Genomic DNA, 26,440 nt, shown 5'->3' on the forward strand with positions numbered 1-26,440 from the left:
AGCTGTGGAACTGGGTCCTGGCGATCTATTCACATAAGTATTTCAGGTCGCACAATGATTAGGTAAAACGGGATAGTGAAACGTTCTCACGGATTTCTATTCAGTCGATAGATTATACATTTTCTTTCGCATGTTATCGATTTACAATTTTTATCTCGATAGCAAATACGCACCAGGCGTCTATTTGCATAACAAGGGTCTCTAGTGTTCTGTGAATTATTTTGCGCTCATTTTCACCGAACGTGTCGGAACACGGCTAAATGTTATGACTGCGAGTAGGGCGTTTATATGTGCGCGATAGTGACGCGGCGAACCGCACCACTAAAACTCAGTACTACTTCGTATGGAAACTTGCACTTTCTGGTTTACATTCCCCGAAGAGACTATAACCCTGTAACTACCATATGTTTCAATGCAACATCGGATAGTTTTAACTCGTGCAATCGTGTCGTAGTTGTGCGCATTCGTATTTGCGATAGTTTCTTGGAATTTAATTCATTCGTAAACAAGTAAGTTCATTTCTTTTTTTTGTATCATAGGGCAGCCCTGAAGGTCGTATGACATAATAAAGCCGTAAACTTCGGTTTTCACGCAAGTCAGCCATTTTGTGTAACAGGTGTTGACGAATTTAGAGCACGAAGAAACTTTTTACGTTAGTTTAATTAATTTCTGGTCCTGAAACAGAATTCATACATAATTTATGGCTCACCTGCTGTTTCCGATATGGCTGTCGTTCGGTTAAGTTTTGATCGTGGCAATGTCGGCTCGTGACGTGGACCCTTCAAATCTAGGACACATTAATATCACGTGATGCAAAAATTCCAGACTACAACAGTTTCATATTGCGAAATAATATCCGAAACGAACTAAACAGAACAAAGGATTTTGATATGAAGAATTATTTCATCATTTTAATTTCAATTTCCTTAGTTATTTCTACCATTCAAGCGGTTACAGTGATTATTTATTACTATATCAAATTTAACAAAATTATTGGAAACTATCGGGCACTAGAAAATCGTCACAACCGACGGATAGTTCGTTGTATCCAGGAAAGAAATGTCTTGAACTTTTTAATTTGGTTTAAATTCTGAGATTGTTATATCCAATCGTCGTATACAAGTTCTTCGTTGCAATGTTTAAGTATAGGAATCCTTGTGGAATCACTCCATAAAAATCAAAACTTCATATCATTTTTCACTAAATCCAACACCAACTATCGTGGACGTGCTTTCATTTCGCTTATCTGAAAATACAGTTATGAAAATTAATCAAATGCAGTTGAATCTTGAAACTACAAAAAACTCTACTTGGTGCAGGGAAAATATCATCGTTCGCAAAATAACATTAATCCCAATTTTTCCACTAAGGCATATTATTTCTAGACGATAAGGTTTAGATCAGTTTTTTTTTTGTTTCGGCTCCTAGAATGATATCACGATGCAATCTCGGATATATCTATCTATAACTTCGTTCGTAAATCGAATGAATGAAAAGGCAGCGGTAATCTCCTAACGAGGTAAAAATGTAACTTCGCTTTAAACGACATTGTCTTTTTAAGGTAGCAAAATATTTCGAATTATCAGTACGACATTGTTTGATACGGATGAAATCTTCTGAAAGAGCTATCTAGATAAAAAGTGCACCCACCAACGACGATTTGCATCAAAACCGGGAATATTTGAATCTTTAATCCCTACATTGTAACCGCGGATTCTTCCGCAGAAACAGGTGACGATCAGAATGTTTCGTTGACGGTAGTACCAGTCAAGACTTCCATACGAACATTGTGGCGAATGTTCTTCGTCGATGTCGTTCCGATACAACCAACAGTAACATGCTCTGTAAAAACGTCCACCTTTCTGCCAATAATGGCATGCATCGTGGTAATGGTCTTCGCGTCGATAGCCGGTGGGTAACATTTTCGTAAAATCGGTGACAATATTTGCTCAAAGAAACTTCTTGAATGCAATTCCAAGTTTCCCACTTGGCAATTTATAGTCAACACAAAAGAAAGAAGACGTGTCTTTATTTGCATATTGCGTACTCACGCCCTTTTCAGTTATTCTTAGTTCGGCGGAAAACCCTTCGTTTTCTTGCGCAAAGCTTTATTAAAGCGAGAAAATTTTGACAATAATTCGTTCTAAAAAATACTTTAAGAAATTTTCACGATTCGTAGTTTTAAAAATCATCGTCTATCTTCGACAATTGTATCGAATTAATTTTCAATATGATATTTCATGCGATCTTCAATTTTTATTCGTCAAAAAACATAACATTTATAGTCACCGTTCTCAAAATTCCCAGTTCTTCTCAATGACTAATTTTAATATGATATTTCGTGTGATCTTTAATCTTGATTCGTCAAAGAATCATAAAATCTGTCGCCGTTCCCAGTTCCTCTCACCAAAGACGACATTGACTTCAGAAATGGGAATAATCACGTCAGCGGATTCCTGCACAATAGCATTTCATAGCCAAGATCCGAAACAAACAAAACAGAACAAAACCCTTCGATATAAAGAGTTAATTCATCACTTTAATCTGATTTCAATTTTCTTCGTTATTTCACTACACATTTTAAGCAATAACATTGATTCTTTATTACGATATTAAGCTATTAAGATAAAATTACTAGAGAAACTATGGGACATTAGAAAATCTGTTCCTTATAACCGATAGTTCGTCGTATCCGGAAAAGAATTGTCTGGAACTTTAAATTCTAAGCTTGTTGTATCAGATTAATCGTTATGTCCAATAAGCATCCACGGCAAGTTCTTCATTACAATTCGAAAGTATCGGAATCCTAGTAGAATCACTCCATAAGAATAAAAATATTAATATCAGAATTGTTCACAAAATCCGACACCAACTATCATCGTCGTTCCTTCTTTCCGCTTCTCTGAAAATATATTTATGAAAATAATTAGATACAGTTGACTCTTGAAACTGCCAGGAAATCTATTTGGGTGGGCGAAAATATTAGTGTTCTCGGACATTATTCCGCACTTTCCTCTAATGTATACCATTTCCACATGAGAATTTCCTCTGGATTCCATTTATAAATTTGTTTATAAAATAAATGTGGCGGGATCACCAAAAAGACAGTACAGATGCAACTGCGCTCTAAACTAAATCGTCGTTAAAGTTTCGACAATAATTCTAACCATCAATAAAGCATAGTTCGACACGGTTGAAAAACATTTGGCAAAATTGTGTCGATTGTTTCGATTTATTTAAACTATCAACGTTCTATCAGCTCCCAGCATCACTCACCTATTACGGCATACATCTATGTTGGGCAGATTTGATTCCCTATGCTGATGGTAATGACCACGGATCCGTCCACAGTAACAGGTGACGATGAGACGATATTTACCTTCATGGATGTAGTATTTTCCATGCAAACATTTTGGGCCGTGTTTCTCGCGATTCACAATTTCACGCGAAGAATCGCAACAGCATTTTCTGTAAAAATACTTGCATTGTCTCCAATAACGGCATCGATTATTATAATGCTCCTCGCGTCGAGAACCGGTGGCAGACATTTTTCGTAAAATCAGTGGTAAGATTTGCTACAAGAAACTTCTCGAATGCAACTCCGAGTGTCCCGCCTGGCAATTTATAGTCAACACGAAACACGACGTGTCCTTATTTGCATATTGCGCCCTTTCAGTTATTCTTAGGTCGGTGGAAAAACCCTCGATTTCTTACGCAACTTTTTTATGAAAAAGCGAGAGAATTTTGACAATAATTCCTTTAAAAAAATACTTTTAGAAATTTCTGCGATTTGTAGATTTAAATCATCGTCTATCCTCGAAAGATTGTATCGAATTAATTTCATTCAATCAATTCTAGTATGATATTTCATGTCATCTTTAATCTTAATTCGTCAAAAAACATTACATTTATAGTGACCGTTCTCAAAATTCCCAGTTCCTCTCAATGACTGGGATATACATCAAAAATGGGAGTATTTGACGTCCCCTGTCGTATTATTGCTACTGTTGCTACTTTGACTAGATTTTTTTTTTACAATCATTATTCGAATTCCTTGCGCTCAACACAAAAACAGTTTCAGATTTCGAAATGGATCAGAAACGACAAACAAACCACCAAAGAAATACTTTTAAGCCTTAAATTAAGTATTAATAGATAATTTTATTCTTTTCTTCTCTTAAACTATTTCAGTGGAACCTCGTTACATTGAATTCCAGTGCAGAAAAAAATCTGTGCTTTTTAAGTGATTATTCGTCGATAGTTCGTCGCATTCGGTATGGAATTAACTAAATTTTCTATCTTGGGATGAAGTCGTATGGCCGTAATGTCCGATAAATCGTTTTATTCAATAGTTATATGCAATATTTATATCCAAGTTCGTCAAAAGTAGGTTTCACTGTAGAATTAGAGAGAATACATCGGAATTCCTTACAGCACACTGCACCAACCACTTAACCAATCGCTGTCTTCTTCTTCTGCCATTTCTTTCCTTTTCATTTCCCTTTCTTTTGCCTTTTCTGCCTCCTCGTCCCTGAACATAAACACATAGAAATAAATCAAACGCGGTTAATAACTAAATCTGTGAGACGTCTAAGTATTTGGCTGGGTGACACGGTGGTGAAGTTCCTTAACCAGTGGTTAAATCATTTATCCACTGGTTAGCCTCTTTTTCATTCGCCCAGCCTCACTTTGAAATTAATCACTCATATGATTAAAATGGAGTCGGTTTTGATTGATATCGACAAAAAATTTTTTTCAAACCAATTTAACAGAACAAATTTCAACGTTATTAAAACTTGGCTGAAAGGTGATATTCTAGCGTGACTTCTATCCGTGACTCCTCGCATAAAAGTTCAGCTATAAAGTTTATCCGATCTCTTTCAAAACGCAATCTTTCTCTTAAACATTCATCCGAAAATTTATTTAGATGCTCGAATCGATTAACTCTGTCAAGCCAAATGCAGGCAATAAAAACTACGTCGGCCATTTTAACCACTGGTTGAGAACTTAACATAACCCTATAGGTCGTTTAACTTTAACCGATGGTTGGACAATTAAACCATAGGTTAAATTTTTGAGCAACCCAATCTAACCAACGGTTAAGAGTTTAACCTGGCTTTGAGCAACCGCCAGCCCCTCGTGTTCAAATGTGCACTCACCTCACCGCACGATCCGTAGGCAATGCATCATAAGTAGCAACATTTGAAGGCTTAATCTCGTTGTTACTTTTCGGTTTTGGGGTCTCACTATCCAAATTCGAATGGGGTTTTACTCTCAGTTGAGAACTGTTGGAAGACATTTCCGTAAACTTCGATGGCAACTTGGGATCAGCTCGAATTCAGAAATGTCCAACATGAACATTATATTTATAGTCAGCGAAAGAATCGATATTTACATGATAATTGAATAGACATTTGCGCCATTGGCTAATAAATTTAATGTATTACCTACCACGCCCCTTCGAGTGATTTATAGCTCAACGAAAAAAAAACAACTTCAATGAATTAAGAAAAAAAGTTCGTTTAAGAATTTAGAACATTTTCATCATAGATTTCATAAGATCTACAATGGTCGTGTATCTTTGATACTGGTCTTAAATTGATTTTCTCTCGAAATCAAAATCCTTTTGCCCAAAATGATTTACTCCTTTTCTCTTTGTATATCGCAAAAAGAAAGCGATATATTTTCGGTTATCTATTTTAGCATTCGACAGCCTCCGAAATCGATCGGTGCTGACGATTCTAAACAGACTACTCGCCATACTTGTGGGGAAAACATCGGTTAGAATTGTGCTAAACCGGTGGCACTACCCAACATTCGCAATGAATTCTAGTCGTTTTTCGACCCGCGTAACAATAATCTTACATCATCGCTCTAAACTCTTTAACAGTGAACTTTGTGAAGTCTTTCTGAAAAAATATCGCTTTCTTATCGATAACACATTCCCTTTATTCGAAGCCGAATCTCCTCAATGCGTCTCCTGTCGTATCGTTGCTACTGTGACAAGATTTTTGTTTACAATCATTATTCGAATTCCGAGTTTTGCACTACACACAAAAACAGACTGTTTCGGATTGCGAAATGAGATCAGAAACGACCAAGAAACAGAAAAAAAAAATACTTTTACGGCTTAAATGAAGTGTTAATTGAACATTTCATTTTTCAATCATTTTCATCTTTTTTTAAGCGATTGGTTACAATGTTTGTTCATTCCAATACAATTATCATTAACTAACCTATTATTTATTTTTGATTGTCCACGAACTTTTTGGGATATTTCGCTTAATTTTGGGTGCGCATACCTCAAATATGTCTTAATCGAATCAGTAGAGTTGTGCAGTCAAGATGAATCATCGTTTTTATATCCATTTTGTTCCGAGTTGGCCTATGATAGCGCAACCATTGCGGCCGTGCCCGCGTAGTGAAACACGTGCGAGCAATGTACTCTCCCCATAGAAAATAAACTTACCCAGGTCACATGGTACACACTGCTCATTAGCATAAAGAAGTAAACAAACTGGAACAAAATGGCGGTCTCTCTTGCCGATTTAAAGCTCAATTTTCGAGAATATCAATCCTTCAACTCGGAACAAAATGGATATAAGAACGATGATTTATCTGGACTGCACAACTCTGCTGTCTGCTGGTTCGATTAAGACATATTTGAGGTATGCACACCCAAAATTAAGCGAAATATCCCAAAAAGATCGTGGACAATCAAAAATAAATAGACTTTAGAATTAAACTATTTCAGTGGAACCTCGTTACAGAGTGCCCCAGAAAATGTGTGCTTTATTATTCGTCGATAGTTCGTCGCATTCAGCATAGAATTAACTAAATTGTCTTTCATGGGTTGAAGTCGTATAAATCGTTACATCCAATAGTTACATGCAATCATGAAGTTCGTCAAAACCAGGTTTCACTGTAGAATCAGAGAGAATACATCGGAATTCCTTACAGCACACTGCACCAACCACTTAACCAACCACCATAACCGCCTTTTCTTCCCCGTCCTCTGAAAATATACATATAGAAATAAATTGAACGCGGTTAATCATTAAGTCTGCGGGTGACAATATGATATGTGGCTGGCAGATGTTATCCACCATTTCGATTTATAACCAATCATTCATAACTAAAAAAGCTAAAAAAAATTGATACCTTGTTTCTCCTTTCTGCTGAGCTTAAAAGTTGATACTTTTTTCTTAAATTATGATCAAGACATACAATAAGAGACCCGGCAGCTATTGAAACGACCCTGTCTATGGAGATATGACAACAATTCCATCCTATATTTGTCCTCGTAAAATAGTTTCATGTACGAAAGACTTTTGAAGAAATTGAATCTGGATTTGTTAAGATGATCAAAAGCGCACTCACCGATAACGAGCTACATCCCAACTTGGAATATTTGAAGGCTTAATCCGCATAAGACTGCGGGAAACGTTATTAATCTGATGGATCACACGATTCCACTCTGTATTGTTACCGTTGGAAGGCATTTTATTTTCCGTAAATTCGATGGCGAGATTCGTTAAGGGCAGTTTAAATTCAAAAACCTCCGCTCTGGACATTCATATTCATACGTACGCAGCAAAGACCGATATTTGCATAACTATGAGCGAAGAAATCGTGTATTCGCGCTATTTGCTGGTGAACTAATTTATTATTATATATTCACATTCCTTCGAGTTATTTATAGTTCGACGGAAAACCCGACGGAATCACGAAACATCGCAAAAAAGTCATAAAAGAGTGGATTTAGAAATAGTTCGTTCAAGAACAACGAACATTTTCACCACAGATTTCATAAGATCTATAATTGTCATGTATATTTGATACTATTGTATTGAATCGATTTTCACTTGGAATTCATCCTATTTCAACACTCCGCGCATCCGAGAATAGTGACATTCAAAGAATTATTTGACCAGAAATATTTGTCCACTTTTTTTGTTTCAAAATCGCATCAAGAATGATAATTTTGGTTATTTGTTTTATTCGATTGGCGCTGACGATTCTAAGGAGAACACGAATTTCGTCTGAAAACTTACCATTTTTTCTATTTGCGATAAGTGTCGGCAGTAGGAAGGTTAGAACTACGCTGATCCGGTGACACTACCCCACATTCGCAATTAATTCTAATCGTTTTTAGTCCCGCGTAACAACAATCAAGCGTCGTCGCCCAACACTCTTTCGCAGTATGATTCTGCTGGCCGTTTGGATATTTCTGATATTCGCAACAAGTTGAAGTACATTGTGTAATCAATCTGCCGTTCTTCGTTTCAAACGAGCATTCTTTCTCGTGTGTGAAATTGTTCTTCATTTTGTCAAACCAATATTCAACTGAACTCGATATTCGTCCTCACATTGCCGTATTCAATTCAATGCATTGCAGAGGACAATGTTGATTGGTTATTTTCAATCACGTGACAGCTATTGGAATGGATACCATTTAACCAATCGCCTTTATAAATCGCGCCATTCAGACGAGTTTTTTATCATTTAAACCTTTGTATGGTGAAAAACTATATTCGTTCAGAGTTCCTCAAATTCCAAATATTTACAATCAAATTCCTTATATTTTCACTCGACCTGGGCTTAACTTTCTTTTCATATATCTTCAAAAACTGCAATTAACTTAGAACTACGACGGGTATTTTTACCGGACTTTTTGCCGATTGCTTTTTGTTCCAAATGATATATTTCAACTGAATGAATATCGGTAGATTTATTCAAATGTTTAATCGCATTCACTTCGTCAAATTCAATCGATCCTGACCATACTAAAAAGGACCTCATTCTCGCCAACTACTTACCTTATTATTTTCTGATTTGATCAAAAACAGGCAGGTTGGAATTCCGCACTTCGCTCCCGGTCCATTTCCCACATACACAATTAATTTTCATCGTTTTGTCTACCCCGTTGGTATATTTCACCTCTGCCAGACAATACTTATCATTATGAGTTAGAACATCCGGATATTTTCTAAATTCATCACAACTTTGATCACATTGTTGCACCAATTTGTCGCCCTTCCTTTCGAACGAGCACGCATTTGAGTGAACGGACATTTTGCTTGGTCAATCGAAAGTTTACCCGAATATTTGCGAATATTCGCCTGATATATATAGGCAAATTTGATGCATCGCGAGTGGCGTTGATTGGCCAATGTTTTATCTCGTGACAGCTCTTGGCCTACTAATTGATAAGATTTATCACCCATAAAACTGAAAACCAGTGCTCTACTTCAAGTCGAAATAGAATTCTTTATTTGCACTCGGTGTGCACTCGATTTTCCATTCATTTAAGAAATTGCTATCAATTTCCTTTTTCAAAGAACATCTATTCGTTAGACGAATGTTTAAAGCGCGTTTGTTTTACCTAATTAGGTTTTGCATCAGAGATGAAAGACCTACGAGTATTTGCCGTACAGTTCTGCTAGTTTCTTGTTTTGAAAACGATTCATTCCAAATTTGTTTTAAATAATTCCCTCAAACCACTGAGCGCCATGCAGGGCATTATTAGCAGTTTAGGTGTTATTTTTTCCCAATGGGGAGAGACCAGAGAATAACTTTCGACCAAGAAATTCTGTCGCCGCCAGGGTTGAACCTATAAACCCTGGATTGACGAGACCAGCGATCGGTGGCTTAAACCACCCTGCCACTGCGCCTCAAAAAGTAATTATCAGTATATTCAAGTATTTGATATTTCTTCTCTGGCAGACCTTTTTGATGATATCTTTGTGAAGGTTTTTTTCGGGGCGTTTTGAAAATTATCGTTTTCTTATCGATAGCACTTTCCCTTAATTCGTAGTCGAATCTCCTCATTGCGTCTCCTGTCGTGATGTTGCTAATGTTGCTACTGTGACTAGATTTTTGTTTACAATCATTATTCGAATTACAAGTTTTGCGCTCCACATAGAAACAGTTTCAGATTGCGAAATGAGATCAGAAACGACCAATAAACCGAAAAAATACTTTTAAGGCTTAAATTAAGTATTAATTGATCATTTTATTCTTTTTTCTCTTAAACTATTTCAACCTCGGAACCTCGTTACAATGAACGTGCACCAGAAAATCTGTGATTTATAAGCGATTATTCGTCGATAGTTCTTCGCATTCATTATAGAATCAACTAATTTGTCTTTCTTGGGATGAAGTCCTAAGTCCGTAATGTCCGATAAATCGTTATATCCAAAAGTTACATGCAATCATGAAGTTCGTCAGGTTTCACTGTAGAATCAGAGAGCATACATCGGAATTCCTTACAATTCGTTATTTTTTAGACCACCAACCTCCACCACTGCCTTTTTCTTCTGGCTTCTCTACCGGATCCCTGAACATAAACGTATGAAAATAAATCAAGACTCGTTACTGATTCTCTCAGTGGGACTCAATTCGGCTGGGTGTCTGAATATGATATAATCGTTCGCAGACACGTTATCCCCCATCTCGATTTATAACTATAATTCATAACTAATGCAATAAATCGAAAATCATGAAATGAAACTGTGCTTGAAACGACCGTGTCTGACAACAATTTCAACCATAAGTTCGAGTTTGCCTTCTCGTAAAATAGTTGATACGGATGAGAAATTATACGGACTAATTCAGATTTTCAAACGCGCACTCACCTCCGATATACATCATTACCGCCAATATTTGAAGGCTTAATCTTTATATCACTACGGGGTTCTCGGGTTTAGGCAATTTAACCATCGGTTAAATTTTTGAGCAACCCGATCTAACCGACGGTTAAAAAGCTTAACGGTCGGTTGGGGATTAAACCAACGGTTAAGAGTTTAACCTGGCTTCGAGCAACCGCCGGTCCCTCATGTTCAAATGTACACTCACCTCATCGCACGATCCGTAGGCAATGCATCATAAGTAGCAACATTTGAAGGCTTAATCTCGTTGTTACTTTTGGGTTTTGGGGTCTGACTATCCAAATAATCATGGCGTTTCACTTCCTTTAGATGACTGTTGGAAGACATTTCCGTAAAATTTCGATGGATAGTTTCGATGCTATGAGTGACTAGAATTCAATTTGAAATCAGCTTGAATTCAGAAACTTCCAATCTGACCATAAAGTTATAAAGTCAGCGTAAGAGCCGATATTTGCATAATTGGATAGACATGTCTTCGCGTCATTTGCTGATAGATTAATGCATTACTAGTCACGCCCCCTTCGAGTTAGAGCTCAACGGAAAAACCAAAAACCAAAATATTTGATTGAACTAAGAAAAAAGTTCGTTCAAGAATTTAGAACATTTTCATCATAGACTTCATAAAATCTATAATTGTCGTATATCTTTGATACTTGTCTTGAATTGATTTTCTATCGAAATTAAAATCCTTTTGACCAAAATGATTTATTTACTTTTTGCATCAAAATCGCAAAAATAATGCGATACATTTTCGATTATTTATTTCAGCAATCGACAGCCTCCGAAATCGATCGGTGCTGACGATTCTAAACAGACTACTTTATCTGCGGGGAAAACGTCGTATAAGTAGGACGGTTAGAATTGTGCCTAACCGGTAGCACTACCCCAATTCTAATCTTTTTTAGCCCCGCGTAACAGCAATTTTACATCATCGCGCAAAACTCTTTAACAGTATGTCTCTGCGGGTCGTGTGGATACTTCTGATATTCGTAACAAGTTGGAATACATTCTATTATCAACCTATCGTTTTTCCTTTCAAACAAGCCTTATTTCCTGTGTTTGAAATCGGTCATTTTGTTTGTGTAAAACTACTGGCCGTGTTTGCACCGCATGTATGTCTACATACGTGGCGATTTTTCCGTGAAAAAAACTTTCCTTAATCGCGAGCTTGTTTAGATACTGACCATTTACGTACGATATTTTCGTGTCGCGTCTGTCGTCGGTAGGTTGCTTCCACCTGTTATACGATCATCCCCTTTTATCACATCACAATAGCAGAAAATCAGCGTTTTACGGTCACGTTTTATGAATTGGCAATCTGTTCTGAAATGTTCTTGCGCGTAATTCTTCCCTCCGCAGTTACAGAGCAGTGTTAGAACGCGTCTCGTATCGATTCGCCACTTGTGCCTGCAGCTTGGACCGTGCAATTCGGTTTTAACACCGGTAATAGGCATGTTTTCGTTTTGATAAATCTGAAATGCCGGTGCATTCATTGTTTTATATTTTCTGTATTTCTACGAAAAGAAAAGCTCACAACGAACTCTATCATTTAAAAGCAAGTTGTGAAATGGAAACTAAAAAAATACAGAATATGAATTAGAAGTAAAATTTATTGCGCTACAAAAGTTATGATTGCTTAGAACACAAAAACAAATATTACTATAACAATTATGAAAAACGAAACTAAGCAATTCACAAGCATTTACAAGCAAACATTCGTTTAAAAACGCAATTGTTCATTCATTCATTCTGGCTGATTTTAAATGAAAAATGAATCATATCACTTCATATCACGGAAGTTGGACCATGAACAAAAATAAAAGCGACATAGAGTAGTTTTGAAGCAGCCTTAATAAGATGAAATAATTGGCAAAGCCCTCTGTCTCCGTTCTGAACTGCAATCGATAAATCGACAAAGAATGTTCACATGATTTTTATTATTCCTTCTTTCCTTATTACGTAGTAGTGATAATGAACGGGTAATCTTACATTTCATTTTTTACGCGTGATTATCTTAATTATATAGCATTCGATCAACAATAATCGTTTTAGTTTTTGTTAGCAATCCACACAAATTCCGGTAGATGAAACCTGGTTATTTCTAATTACACCGAAGCAGTGGGAATTCGTCGTATCGTGTGTGAATGTATATATGTATATATACCGCGTATTGTCGAGCTCGATACCTCCGGCATTCGCGTGGGATGCATTTATATTGATAAATGCACCGCTCAATAATCAAGCACTTGGGTTTCAGATGCGTCAAACAGAAATTGAAATAAACACGTTACTATAGAGTTTGAATACGTAAGGAATCGTTATATTATTCCGATACAACGCGGAGGATATTTGTCACCAGCTGCATCTTGCAGCAGCTGAACCAGACGCAGAGAGTGCTGTGTATATTGTATTCGCTCGTCTCAAGGACGCCGTTTCAGTCGACGAGGGACGTTGATTAGTCGATTATACGATTCAGTCGTTAGATACAGTGTTTGTCTGACAATTCCGACTTATTGTCAGACAACGACTCGGAACGTATGTGTCTGAAAATACGCACATTATCCTCATCAGGCATATACACGCATTGTTTTCAGTGAAATCGCTGTTCATAGAAAGAATCGGATTCTATTGGATTGTCGTAGCTACGTACAAGGTATGTCGTGTTGTATACGTGGTACTAAGTAATTTCGTTAGATTATTTCAACGTTCTATGCGGGCTTGTCGTTGGTTTTCGATTTCAAGCGTTCTTGTTTTGTACGTGAAGTGATACTTCTCTGTCGATTTTCATCGAATCGATCGTCGTCACTTAAAACGGAGTCACGTGACCGCGCGGTTAGCTTCGCGGAGCAGACGGGCAAATGTCGAACGAGTGAAAACGAGGTTTTGACGGATAAATTCTTTTTTCATTTCGTCAACCAGAAATGAATAATGTTGTTTTTTCCTTTCGTTATTTTTCATTATTGCTTCATAAGAAATGATTTATTTGACAAATGACTGAATTCTGAAGATTTTTTTCTTGAGAAATTGGTAATTTTTATCACGACGTTTTGACGGATAAACTATTTTCTAGTTTGTTCACCAGGAATAACTCTGATTTTTCCACCTCATTTTATTCCTTTAATGATCCCACTTAGAAATATTTGTCGCTACAAAGCGAATGGTATTTTCAGCCGTCAATATTCACACGGCCAATAATTGAATAACAACGAGAACATTAAAACATCGACCATTCATGCGTGTATTTTGACTTACTGAATAGATTTTGTTACGACTCGTATTTTTTTTTCTATAGCGCCCTTGATATATTTGTTCCTTTTCGACTGGCCTTTCTCAAATTGTGTTTTTATTTTCGTTGTTTCTGTTGCATTTTGCTGCGAATGTCAATGACGACATTCGTCTGGTCATTCGTGCCATGTTGGTCACGATGAATATTCATCTCGAGGAGTGGAGCGGGAATAAATTATGCAAAGTAGCACGTTCTTGAGAATGACTTCATATCTTTGGTATTCGAAAATTTTTGATAATGCTGTTATCAATTTAGACCGGAAATCGTTATCGTAACTGGTTATCTGAATGAGGGATATTTTATGAGCAGTTAAATGATAAACAAAAAACTCGAAAATGTCAGTGAAAGACCTAATATTATGTTTTAGAAGGGGGTTTCCTTGGGACATTATTCATCAACTGTTGCATGTATATAATCATTTAAACGTTCTAATTACTTGTCTATGTAGCTGGTATTTTAATTTATCCCTTGCTTGGTTTGTATCGAGGTAATATTGATATAAGAGCTCATTAACTTTCTGCAAAAAATAATTTTTAGGTTACTGCGTTAATGCTTTTTCCTGTTAGCCAAATCCGTTCTGACGTTTATTTTTTGCTGTAGTATTGTAGTGCGTGCATGTGTTTTATATATGCCTTTCGCCTTATCTTTCTTCTGCATTATTTCTAAACCAATTATCCCGTGGAGAATCCACACGAGTCTTTACACCATATCAACACGTTAACGTAACCAATAACGATGACCTAAAATCATATATTTGAACGGCTTCTTGTTTTGATTGCCAATGAGCGGTATGTGAAAGTGCTTGTATGATTGCTTAGTCACTGCAATTGCTACGTATACGGCAGCACGATATCACCAATAAAACTTGAAACTGCTGTGATACCATCTAATGCCACAATTATCTTAGTTGTCTGCAAAATCTTTTTCCAAGGAAAGGTCTAAACGGCTTGTCCCTTCATTAGTCAAATTAAGTTGTGATTTCTGAAGCTAACGCACAAGAAAACCGTTCCACGGTCCTCAATGAAGTTTGTTGAACTTTGAACCGACTCACTCTTAACGATTATTCGATAATAAGTCGGGATTCATCAAGTTCAGTATCATTATGACTCGATTGAATTCATAAGCACAAATACTATCTAGTATATTGAGTCAATCATATATTTGTCGAAAATTTTTGGATTTTTGCATTTTGAGTTATATAATCATATTTATAATTATTATCATTATTATTATTATGAAATAGTCATTATGATTATAGCTATAATGTGAAATAGTTTTAATATTATAATCAACATCTGCGGTAGTATTTGCGGTGTTCTGATGTCTTTTGATACTTATAGCTTATAGCGGAGGCTCAGTTACATCATCTCAATGAATTACCTTCAAAGCGTAGCTTATTGATTAAGTGTCAATAATATTGATTAATACATGAGAAAGTAAGTAGATTGCTAATGTTCTGTTTATATTTTATAAAGAAAATCAAAAATGTTGAAGAATCTTTATTATTATGTAGCAGAGTATGGAATATTTGTAAAGATATCCTATTGATTTATGCGTAAATACTAGACAGATTTGCAGCCCTGTAGTGAATTGTTGGTCGAATAGAATTTCATGAAACATACACCACCACACTCAGAATTTTCTTGTCTTTTCGGAAAAAATAAGTTCATTGTATTAAACGCTGTCGTTTCTGCCCTACAGTTGGCAAAAGAATGCGCTTGGTACGCGCTAACTCGAACGCGTGTGTAAACGCGCGCACAGCGTGTTAACTTTAAATGACAGGAGTGTTGAATAAAACCTGTGTCTTGAAACATCGTTAAATGATACTTTGCCAGTGAAAAGATGTATCTTTGAAAATGAAATAGATTATTTCAAATGATGTATTGTATACTTTAAGCTGCTAACGTTTCCCGAGCAGGCACTCGCATCCGCTATCGCGAAATATTGATTGTATGAAATTTCAATGTTCTTCATTGTTCTCTACTTTCATCTTGGATCAGACTACTGTACCAGCTAGATTTGATATTTCAACTAATTCATTTGATGTATACCTGTAAAACTAGAAAACAGAATAGATTTGCGATCCCGCAGATTGATTTTCCGTGAATCGACAATAATAATTATTTATTTATAAACAGCATTTTGATATTATTTGATTAGTTTCATTTTTGCTGCAACGAAGAATTCTTTTAACGTGTAGTAGTATAGTTTATAGGCGAATAGAGCTTAAAGGTTGATTTCTAGTTGACCTATATCTTATGCAACTGCACTAAAATACATTAGTCACGACAACTTGTCCGGGCAAATGTTTCTTTGCCATTTCCGTCGATTGTGAAATGTTGATCTATCCACTTACAAAATTCCAATTTAGTGAATAATATGATAATGTATTATCAAATGTGGGAAATACGCTACATTTTTATTTGGAAATGGTTCAGAAAAAAACACAAGCAAGTTTTGTCCGATTGTTGTATTTTCATCCAATGGTTATATTTGCATAGATAACGTTTTCCACTCTTAGACGACGGTACGGTTTGAAAATGAAATTCATTCATCAGGATTCGAAATAAAGAAAATATAAGACAAATATTGGGTTTTAATCTTTTTATCTCCACACATGAGTGTGGCTTTATTACTAATACGGTATATTATCAATTTGATTAAGCCACGTCTTCATTCACTAGATGTTACTTATTCCAGTTATACGCTATGCAAGTAACGGATTGTATCTCACATTTGGTTCAATTGGTTTTGTCTTGTAGTTTCTCATGTCTCCGACGGAAAAACGGATCGCCAGTGAGTCTAGTACGAATACGAATAAGAAGTCATCGAGAACGTCAGAAATGCAGCCGTCTACTAGATCTCAAACGAGTACGACATCGATGCGTCCTAGACCCAGAGATACACCTCCGCAGTTTGTATTGGACAATGAAAGCTTAGCTTTGACATTCGCGACAGCGTTGACTTCACCGGTCTGCACCAGTATATACAGGACAAGTAAGCCTTTAAGTGAGTAAAGCTTTGAAAATTAACTCTGAACTCGAATTGAATACTTCAACAATTCAGTCTTATATTAAATCGATTGAAGAGTTTATTCTCATTTGCATGACCCCAAAAGAAGAATAAGTCATTTATTGTCGTATACCGCATTGTTCATGGGCATTTAATTTTGAATATTCTATCGAACTAAAAGTAGAAAATTAAACACTGACTAATCTGAACAACCGTAATCTTCGGTTAATTGACTGGTGGTATACAGTTGACTGGTTATCGATTGGATTTCTGAAAATCAAAACCACATGCAATGAGTAAATCAAATACAATGTATAGTGCATATTAGGGTCCTGGCAATAAGAAAAATATGAAACATTTGTTAGTTTATTCCAAAACACTCTGAATGTCTGAATCCTGGAGTGATTCTCTGAAACGTATCTTTTTTCATTTCTTTTTAATTCTTTTGTTGGTTTTTTAAAGGTTTTTCCGTAAAATCCAGGGTACGAGGTTGGTAAACATCTTTGTGAATGTAAATATGCTCTCATTTTCAGCCGAGGCAGAAAAAGAACTTATCCGACAGCAACGTGTGCGGTTTGAGAAAAAGGCGAAACGAAAAAGAAAACAGCGCAGGAAATCTGAAAAGTCAGACGTTAGTAAATCAAACGCTGGAGATGACAATTTACGGAAATTGAAGTGAATGACTCATTTATCAGTGCGCGAGTTTGTGGGTCGATGGTGACGCAATAGTTCGTAGTGTTCGCTTCGCCAACTAGATGGCATCAAAGGACAATATCGCGATCATTCATAAAAACAAAGCTTCGCTTATGAATTTTTTCTAATTTCATAAAAAACATGGACAAGCAAAATACATTTGGAATGAACAGCTAGAATTTAATTTTGCGGGCTTTTTTATACCTGAATCCCCTAAAAATAAAGTATATTTTAAATAATCAAACGAATAGAACGTGGTCGTTGCGTGATATTTGTTTCTTTTGTTTCGCCGTTCTCGTGACTCATTGAATATGACATACATATTAATTTCTGCAATGGCTTCACGTATCAGCAGGTGGTGTAAAACATATTACATCCATTGATCACCGGGTCACAGGTGGCTTCAATATAGCACTCAACAGTCTCAAATATAGAGCTTGTTAATATATTTCCTGTAAGATACCTGTAAGCGCAACACGTACGCGTTGTATTTTAACCTGAACGAATTTTTCAACGATGAAGATTTTCATTATTTTTACCCTCGTTGGAGCCGTTTCTAGTTATGGCTATTCAGGAATGAGTGAGTACCAATTATACGTACTATATGAAACCCCTTTCTTTCTTGCCAAGCTTCAATTGACTCCGAACGACGCACGAATACCGATCGCAAGCCCGTTTTCTCTAAGTTGTCGCGGGTTACAGCATCCCCTGGAGACCATGTTATCCGTAAGGAAACAATCTGGGGCATTCACAGGGAAACCGTGTTAGTGCTAACCTTGGATTGCAAACAGTGGAAATGGGCGCAGGAAAAACGTTGTTATCTATCCATTATCTTCGTGTGGCTTCTTATTTAGAGCTGCTAAGCCTAAACGCGGTTAAGCCACAAACCACGGTTAGGATAACAAGGTTTTCCTGCACCCGCCCAGGTCTTTGCGCGAGCTTACAGCAGGGAGGACTGGAATTTGGCAGTAGATGGCCAAGAAACTAAACGTTCGTAAATATAGTTCTGCGAGCTACACGAGAAAGAGAAGACCATTTCCCACCGTATCTGATTAATCGGTAGCATTTCTTGCTCGAAATTTGTTCGTTGACTACGGGATTATTCCTGGTTTTGTTTTTTTTACCAATGATACTATTTCAGATGGCTACGGTTACGGCAATGTTGGCGGTGCGCGAATGGGTGGCGGTTATTCCGGTTACGCGTTAGGTTACGGTATACCATACTCGGACGGAGGTTACCATCATTACGGATCGGCAGGACCGCACGGCAGCGTACAGAGTGGTGGATCGTACGGCACTATGGGCGGACCTGGTTATACTTCGAGCAGCGGGGTGTACGGTACAATGTCTGCCGGGCCAGCTGAAAACTATATGCCGGCTGGACTAGTGGCTCATATGGGTGGTCCTGGAGCTCATATCAGACATGTCGGTAACACTTTACCGAGAGTATATAATTACTTCGGTAACCGACGATAAGAAGCGACATATTCCATCAAATATGTCACCAACTTCTCCCACCTTTTTTGAACTTTGTTTAATCACATGCGATTAGTAATTATATTGCTTGAATAGACGATTTCTGAAATTCTCTTTTGAAATGCAAATTCAATTCAGCATGGGAAATCAATAAAAGATTTCGGACAAATTCCGTGACGAAAAATTCAAACCAACAGTTTTTAAATAAAGACCGTTTGAAATGTATTTATCACTTCAGTATCCTTTCACTATCATCTTACTTTTTTACCAATAACCTTAGTGTCTGATGTAGGGTCGTAGAGCAACGTAGATCACTGTGGAGACAACCACTGACAGGACAGGGTGAACTTACTATATCCTTGGCCGAGGTTTATTCATAATGTATCAATATTGAAAACTCATTCAGTATATTAGAAGTTTCGTTTCATTGGTTTGGTTCAACATTTAGTTTGTTGAACGTCTTACAATTTCACCAATAACCTTAGTGTCTAATGTAGGATCGTAGAGTAATGAAGATCACTGTGGAGACAACCACTGGCAGGACAGGGTGAACTGATAATACCCGTGTTGATTCATTCAAAATTGAAAACGCATTTACTAAGTTTGTTGAACTTCATAGATTTATTAGTTGTTTGAACAAACGTTAGGGATACAATAACCATTCGGACCGAATACGTGTTGTTTCTGTCCGCACTGCTGAGGTCTGCCGCACTGGTGACATTGATTTCGGTTGCGTTCGGGACAAAGGCAGCCGTAATTCTGACAACAAGCGCAATCGCTACTGTCCGGAGCCCACGGGCAAGAGCAGCCGGTCTCAGTACGAGTCCACGGGTCGATCTGTATCGAACGCGGTTTTATTTCCACTGAAACAAAATAAACAAGAAAACTAACTTGATTGACGCCTTGAAAACTAACAAAGGTATTGCTTAATATTTTCTGCAATGAATAATATGATGAATACAAATAATACATCATTAAGGATTTTAAAAAAATTCGGATTTGAATGTATCAATTGACCAACAACCAGTCTAGCCCCGGACCCAGTTTTATAGACTGGTATTAAGGGGTTAACTCAATTGAATTGGGTAGGCCTCGGGGTTAAAGTTAATACCAGTCTATAAAACTAGGCACAGATACATTGATAACGTCAAAAATAAAATAATAAATATATTTGGTTACAAAATGAACGCCAAAATTCGCAATTGTAATTGTTGCTTTGAAACGCCAATATTGATGACGTAGTCCACATCGACTCACATTTCCCTTACATATGTAACGCATACTAGGTATGAATGCATATAAACGTTAATGTAACGGTTTTTACGGCGTCAGAAAACACCATTTAACAAATAGCTTCTAGTCGGCGGGCATTCGCTCGTAGGTGCTGCCACCAGTCGATAGTTACTGGAGGCAATTTACAACATTTTATCAGCATAAGAGAATCAGGATTCAATGAAAGGTTCGGAGCTTTAGATACAATTAAAAATCTACATCTTTCGAGTCTACATCTACATCGGGCCTTCAATGAAGATCAATTCACCATTTTACTTTTCACCATTTCAACATTTATTTGTGAATTCTACGAGCTTAAGAATTACGAAACCACGCCGTGCGTACACAAACGCGTATACAGTCGTTTCTTTATGCCAGAGAATTGCCGATTTGACATCCACAAAACTATTTCAGTACTTACGTGTGCCACAGTTGCCGGCGTATCCGCATTGTACGCACTGATGTCGGTACGAGCGCGGGCACTGACAACCTCCCGGCTCACAACAAGCGCAACCCTTTTCACCAGGAGCGAAGTAGCAAGCACATCCCGTGACGTTCGATGTCCACGCATCCTTCGCCGACGCTGGAAAAACATGAAATCATTTACAGTTTTGATATAAAAATTTAAGTCATCATTCTACATGTGCAGTAATGCCACTATTGGTACCAGTGAAAACATGGCGTTAAAACGGATTTGGCGTTAATGATGTTTTCATTGAATTTGAGTTGGATTGAGTAAAAATGTTGGCGTTAAGTGAGCAGTTGCATTAAAAAGGATGGCAGCGTTCAGACCTTTAATGTATATCTAGGGCTTAGCCGTTATTTGAATTTCAACTGAGTGACTGTGATACTGGGTTAAGAATATCTGATTAATATACTACTAAACCTGCGATCATTTCGTATCCGTTGCCGTCTCTATATCCGTACAACTCAATTCTCATCCCTATCCACCTGTGGAACGTGCTGACGACTAGCTTGATGTAACGGGCATTGATTGGGTGACCGTAGTAACGATGGAAACAATACCGTTTCCAAACATTATTGTTTTCGTTGCCTTGCCAAACCTAGACGAGAATGATTGAAAATGATTCCACAGCGTCAGCCGTAACATCCTCCTTCGCAGGGATTCGAACCTGGTAGCATCGCGAGACTGCCACGGCCGACACGACACGAACCCTGCCGGATGAATTTGAGTGCGCACGTAGCGCAGCTTAGGCCATTAGCCAATCAGATACGGCGTTTTATTTACTTTAGCCCACATTATTCTATTTATATGCGTCAAAATATGCCCCATTGGCTATATAACAGGTAAACTAATTGGTGCTGTACCTGCGCACTCGGGAATAATTAGTCATTTCGTGCTATGCCATCAGGTTCAAATCCCAGCTGAGGGAGAATGCAACGATATGTCGGCAGACTACCGAAATGTTCTTATGCCCTAAAATCTGTTGTCTTACAAGTACTAACCTTAATGGAATCGGTGTTATTCCTTTTGAGTTGTACCCAATTCACACCGTCGATGCTAATATGAATAACAAACCGAGTAACCCAGTACTCGTAATGCGAATGCCCGAGAATTCCTAGTCCGTGGATATCCATTGCCCGACCCAAATCAACCTACAAAATGTAATTAAGTGCAAACAGTTTATGATGATTTTCTTTTAACAGTTAAAAGCCCGACAAGACATAGAAATAAGCGTTACCTGTATCCATCGCTGATTATCACGTGGATTTGGAACCCAGCCACTTCCGCTGAGAGGTCGGGCGGTTTTAGCTTCGTTTTTAGTAGTTTCGCTCGACGCCGTGATGAAAGCATCTCCGATTATTCCTGAAATGAAATACGATGATTCAACATGGGAGTTATTGAGCCACGACAACTTGAGCAACTCGGGGTCCAGTAGATGATCAATCGAGTTACCTGATTCCATTCCTAGCGCATGGGGGCGCTTTCTGAAGATCTGAACTTTGGTCGTTGAGAAATACGGATCTCCGTCGTCAATCGGCACGACAGGTTTATTCAGATCGGGGGAAACTGGTGCGATGGGTACGCCGATAGGTGGCGGCTCTATTTCATCGCTTTGCGACGCTTCAAGCAAAATGAACGAAATAAAACGATATGTTGAATAGATATGTCACATAATACATGTTTCTTAACAGATCTGCATGTTATTCATTTGCTCATGACGGCGGAAGTCATCGGACTGACTGACTGACCTTTAGGTCGGCAACTACCGCTAGGTGTCTCCACGTGAGTATCGGGACAGAAACATCCTCGCGTTCCGTTTCTAACACGGCAGTGTTTGTTGCCCTCGCATTTTAAGTCTATTCGGGTAATGAAACCGTCGATGTTGCATTCGTAGCCAACGCCGCACACCTTTTCTCCCCAACTTTCTCCTGGCTATTTTAATACGAAAATGTATAAAAAGAAAATGGTTCTCATTTGAGCTGTTTCGACTCGATCCAAGCATTAAAGACAGAGTAAGGAGTCGAGTCCAGTTCCACAATCGCGAGTTAGAATTAACGCCGAGTTGAGATTTTTTCATTTTTAATGAGTTGACTTTTTTGTGTGAGATCTATAACTCTTAATATAACCATGGACGTTTTCTGAAGAGTCGATGCTTAAATTTAGGCCTACCCAGCTCTGAGTTGGTTTTGACTGTAAATACGTAGATGAGATACATAAATACAACTGATCTAAACAATGGGTTGACTTTAAGACACAACTGTGGATCTGATCCCTGAACGAACAATCTCTGCCCAGTTATCGAGGATTCCACAATTGTGAGTTGGAGTAAACTCCGAGTTAAGATTAGTGCATTTTCAATGAGTTAACTCCGAGTCAAATCTTTACACAGAACTGTGGAACTGGGTCCAGATGATTTACCAAATAATACGAGTTATTGAATAGACAGCCGCATTTCGATTCTTCAACGCAGTGTTTATCGCTGAGAACGTATCCCGGTTTGCACTGACATCCTTCTACGCACGCTTCGTGGCATATGACGTCAGCGGTGCCTTGTACGTCTGCGCATGTGCGCGGGCAGGCGGAAATACACGAGCCGAATACGGTGTTGCTATCGCGGCAGTTGTACGCTGAAATCAATATAGTTCACAAGAATTTGGTAGCTTAAAGTTGACGACGAAAATGCGACGACGACTTCGTGAAATTTGTACAAAATGCATGTATCTATTGGATCGACGCTTTTCACTCACGACATTTTTCGATAACGGATCTCCAGTTCAGATTAACCCCTTTCTCTCGACACTGGTCGGCGTACCCTTCCAGAGCCCGACAGAGGGTGCTGTCATTGCGGTTGAAGTAGCACATGTCGTACACACAACTGTCAAACGTCATTTTCGGGTCGACCTAGTGAATGAAATGAATCATATCAAATAGGGAAAATATGTTCACTGTTTTTAATTGCCAATAAAGGGCCCTCATTTTTACTTATGCAACTTGGTGAAAGTCACCATTGATTTCGAATCTTAGTTTACCTTTGAATGACAACTTGAGAATGGTCCGTTCGGATTAGTCAAGACACCACACGATGTATCGCTAGTAATTTCAGACCTCAATTTCTCGTCACATTTGTCAACGGGTTCTTCAGCATTCGCACATCTTCAGGATCAGATAATGAAATATTAAACATGAAATTACCTAGGGGCCCGGTTTTATAGACTAATGTTACCTTGAACCCGTGGGCTAACGTAATGCATTTTCAATTGAGTTAACCCCCGGGTAAAAGGTAATACCAGTCTATAAAACCAGGTCCAGATTTTGAATGTCCACGATTTGTTTTTCCGTTTCGATTGAACTTACTCGCCAGATTCAGTGACTAGTTTATAACTGTTACCGATGTCCGATCCGCGGTTTGTTTTCATGCCGTATTTCGTTACTTTATCGTTAGAACTATCGCCGTCACAATCGCCGCAAATACCGCACATTTTAGTTTTATACTCGTCCGATATCTCGACCTACAATTTACGCAATATTATCGCAATTTTCGATCAAAATGTCAAAATATATGTCGACGTTTAGGTCTTGATGGCTAAAATGTTCACAAAATGACAGTTTTTACAAATTTGTTTAAATTTTTTCAATTTTCTTACCGTCGATGAAAATGTCGAAATGTATGTCGACCTTTATTTTTAAGTCCTAATGGCTAAAATTTTCCAAAAGTGACATTTTTACAAATGTGTTTTTTTTTCTTACCTTTACGACGCTATCGCCGTCGAATGTGACTACCAGACCGAATTCGGTGCTCAACACGACATTTTCTCCGCTGATACGGATAGAAATAGTATTTTCCGGCATCGCAGGAACGGTCGTCAAAACACCATCGACCTATATGCGTATGAAGCCGGTTAAGTCAAATTAGCATAGATATTTGCATGATATGCAAATTATATCAGGTCTTACATGAGATCCATAGCAAAGAATATCTCATTCAGGCTGAACACATAGCATTTCGGGTATGCAACAATGTCGGTATATTTCCACTATGGCCCATAATGAATTCAAAGATTCAGGGTTTGCATTCACTTGAAATAAACCGTTGCAGTATATCATTAAACTTACAAATACGTCCTTGTCTTTTGCTAGTTTGATCACGTGCCCGTGCACGTGCACGATCACGTGTTCTATATAGGAGACTGACGTCACACCGTTTCGATTTTCGTTTTTAACGTACACCTTAAAATCCGGCAACGAGCCCCTGGCAGTCGAGCACGGTTCGGCCAGCGTGTACGCGCACGTGCCTTGGAACGTAATGACGGCGTCATCGAATGTCCGAAAATGCGGGTCACCGTATCCGATGCAGAAGTTTTTTTCTAAATCGAGAGAAAATTATTTTGTTCTAAGTTTGCAAAGGTAAATATCGAGAATGGAACCCGGGTATGGGACTTAAACGGCAAATGCGCTAACCAGTGGACCAACAGATATATAGGAGCAGTTATTATACAAATTCATGCCATAATTCGGAATTCACGTGATTACACTGTTGATTGTAAAGGGTGACATTGGGGATAGATGGTTTGAGATGATGTTTGACTCTTACCGACTTTGGATTGTAGAGGGATATCAGATTAAGGATAAATTGGGGAAATTCCGGTAATTACTAAGGATAAGATTGGATATAGATGGTTTTAGGTGATGTTTGACTCTTACCGACTTTGATGCAGGCTCCTTTCAGCAGGTAGTAACCTTTACCACATTGGCACTCGTACCCTATCGGTTTATCGATACACTTCGTTCCGATCGGACACGACATCGGGAACTCTTCGCATTCGTTCATGGCTATAAAACAAAGATGACTTAACTTGGTTAATTCTTCGCCCCTAGCCTAGATCCTTCGGTTGCGAATAAGTCAACCGAATATTTGGGCTTTGGGCTTTAATATTACTGTAGTTCATGTTGATTTTGCCAAAAATGTTACCAATTTTACGATTCAGTCATGACTGCGTCTCAGGACCCAGATCCAAAGTGTATGTAAATGCATCACTATTTGATGAATAATTCAAATATCGAATCAACATTGCATATGTTTTTAATATTTTATTACTCGGACAAAGCTGGAATCGAATCTAAAATTCCATTACAGTTAGACTTTGATTGTATAATGCATTTTCCGGTATTTCCAATTTATGCTAAAATAAATATCTATATGTATATATTCTTCAATACGCGCCGAATTCGTTTATAAAGCCTTTATCGAGGCATTGCCTCCAAGCGTTAAACTGACATCGGTAGCGTTTATTCATCCGATGCTGGAATAAACGTTTAGAGAAAATGCGATGGGAAACGATGCTACGATAAAAGCAACATTTCGCGCAAAATAACGACACAAGCTTCGGATCAGCAAAAACCGAAAACAACCAGTGAAACGTCGGAAGCATATACAAAAAATGGGAAATGCATCCGTAAACGTAGATTGTCCACCGAAATCGGCAAGATTCGTGTTCGTTCATTACATATTCGTCTACGGAATAGGAAGTGTTTGTGCGATTGGTATAGTCGGTAACGTGCTCAATT

The 26,440-nt window shown here is 37.9% G+C and overlaps 3 protein-coding genes across 7 annotated transcripts; 2 read left to right on the plus strand and 1 right to left on the minus strand.

Moving 5' to 3' along the window:
• The first annotated feature begins 241 nt into the window (after window positions 1-241).
• Window positions 242-17,900, plus strand: LOC141910946 (uncharacterized). 5 transcript variants are annotated; one of them, XM_074801834.1, is made up of 3 exons: window positions 242-509; window positions 16,719-16,965; window positions 17,502-17,900. In XM_074801834.1, exons 2-3 carry the CDS (start codon window positions 16,725-16,727, stop codon window positions 17,645-17,647), a joined length of 387 nt encoding a protein of 128 aa, XP_074657935.1. In that variant the 5' UTR covers window positions 242-509; window positions 16,719-16,724; the 3' UTR covers window positions 17,648-17,900. The 5 variants fall into 5 exon arrangements, with proteins under 5 accessions (XP_074657935.1, XP_074657937.1, XP_074657938.1 ...); XM_074801836.1 differs by lacking the exon at window positions 242-509 and adding an exon at window positions 12,734-13,323; XM_074801837.1 differs by lacking the exon at window positions 242-509 and adding an exon at window positions 15,249-15,392.
• Window positions 17,901-18,095: 195 nt separating this feature from the next.
• On the plus strand, window positions 18,096-19,202 carry LOC141911350 (uncharacterized). Its single transcript, XM_074802352.1, has 2 exons — window positions 18,096-18,241; window positions 18,803-19,202. The coding sequence occupies exons 1-2, from the start codon at window positions 18,178-18,180 to the stop codon at window positions 19,135-19,137; spliced, it is 399 nt and encodes a 132-aa protein (XP_074658453.1). The 5' UTR covers window positions 18,096-18,177; the 3' UTR covers window positions 19,138-19,202.
• A 559-nt stretch (window positions 19,203-19,761) lies between these two features.
• Window positions 19,762-24,724, minus strand: LOC141910590 (uncharacterized). The gene is made up of 12 exons (XM_074801282.1): window positions 24,623-24,724; window positions 24,230-24,384; window positions 23,905-24,028; window positions 23,623-23,776; window positions 23,294-23,502; window positions 22,624-22,807; window positions 22,328-22,495; window positions 22,113-22,237; window positions 21,877-22,026; window positions 21,296-21,473; window positions 20,831-20,992; window positions 19,762-20,000 (listed from the first exon to the last, which is right to left on the minus strand). Exons 1-12 carry the CDS (start codon window positions 24,722-24,724, stop codon window positions 19,762-19,764), a joined length of 1,950 nt encoding a protein of 649 aa, XP_074657383.1.
• Window positions 24,725-26,440: the final 1,716 nt, after the last annotated feature.

This window comes from Tubulanus polymorphus, chromosome 9 (assembly GCF_964204645.1).
Source record: "Tubulanus polymorphus chromosome 9, tnTubPoly1.2, whole genome shotgun sequence".
Classification (NCBI taxonomy): domain Eukaryota; kingdom Metazoa; phylum Nemertea; class Palaeonemertea; order Tubulaniformes; family Tubulanidae; genus Tubulanus; species Tubulanus polymorphus.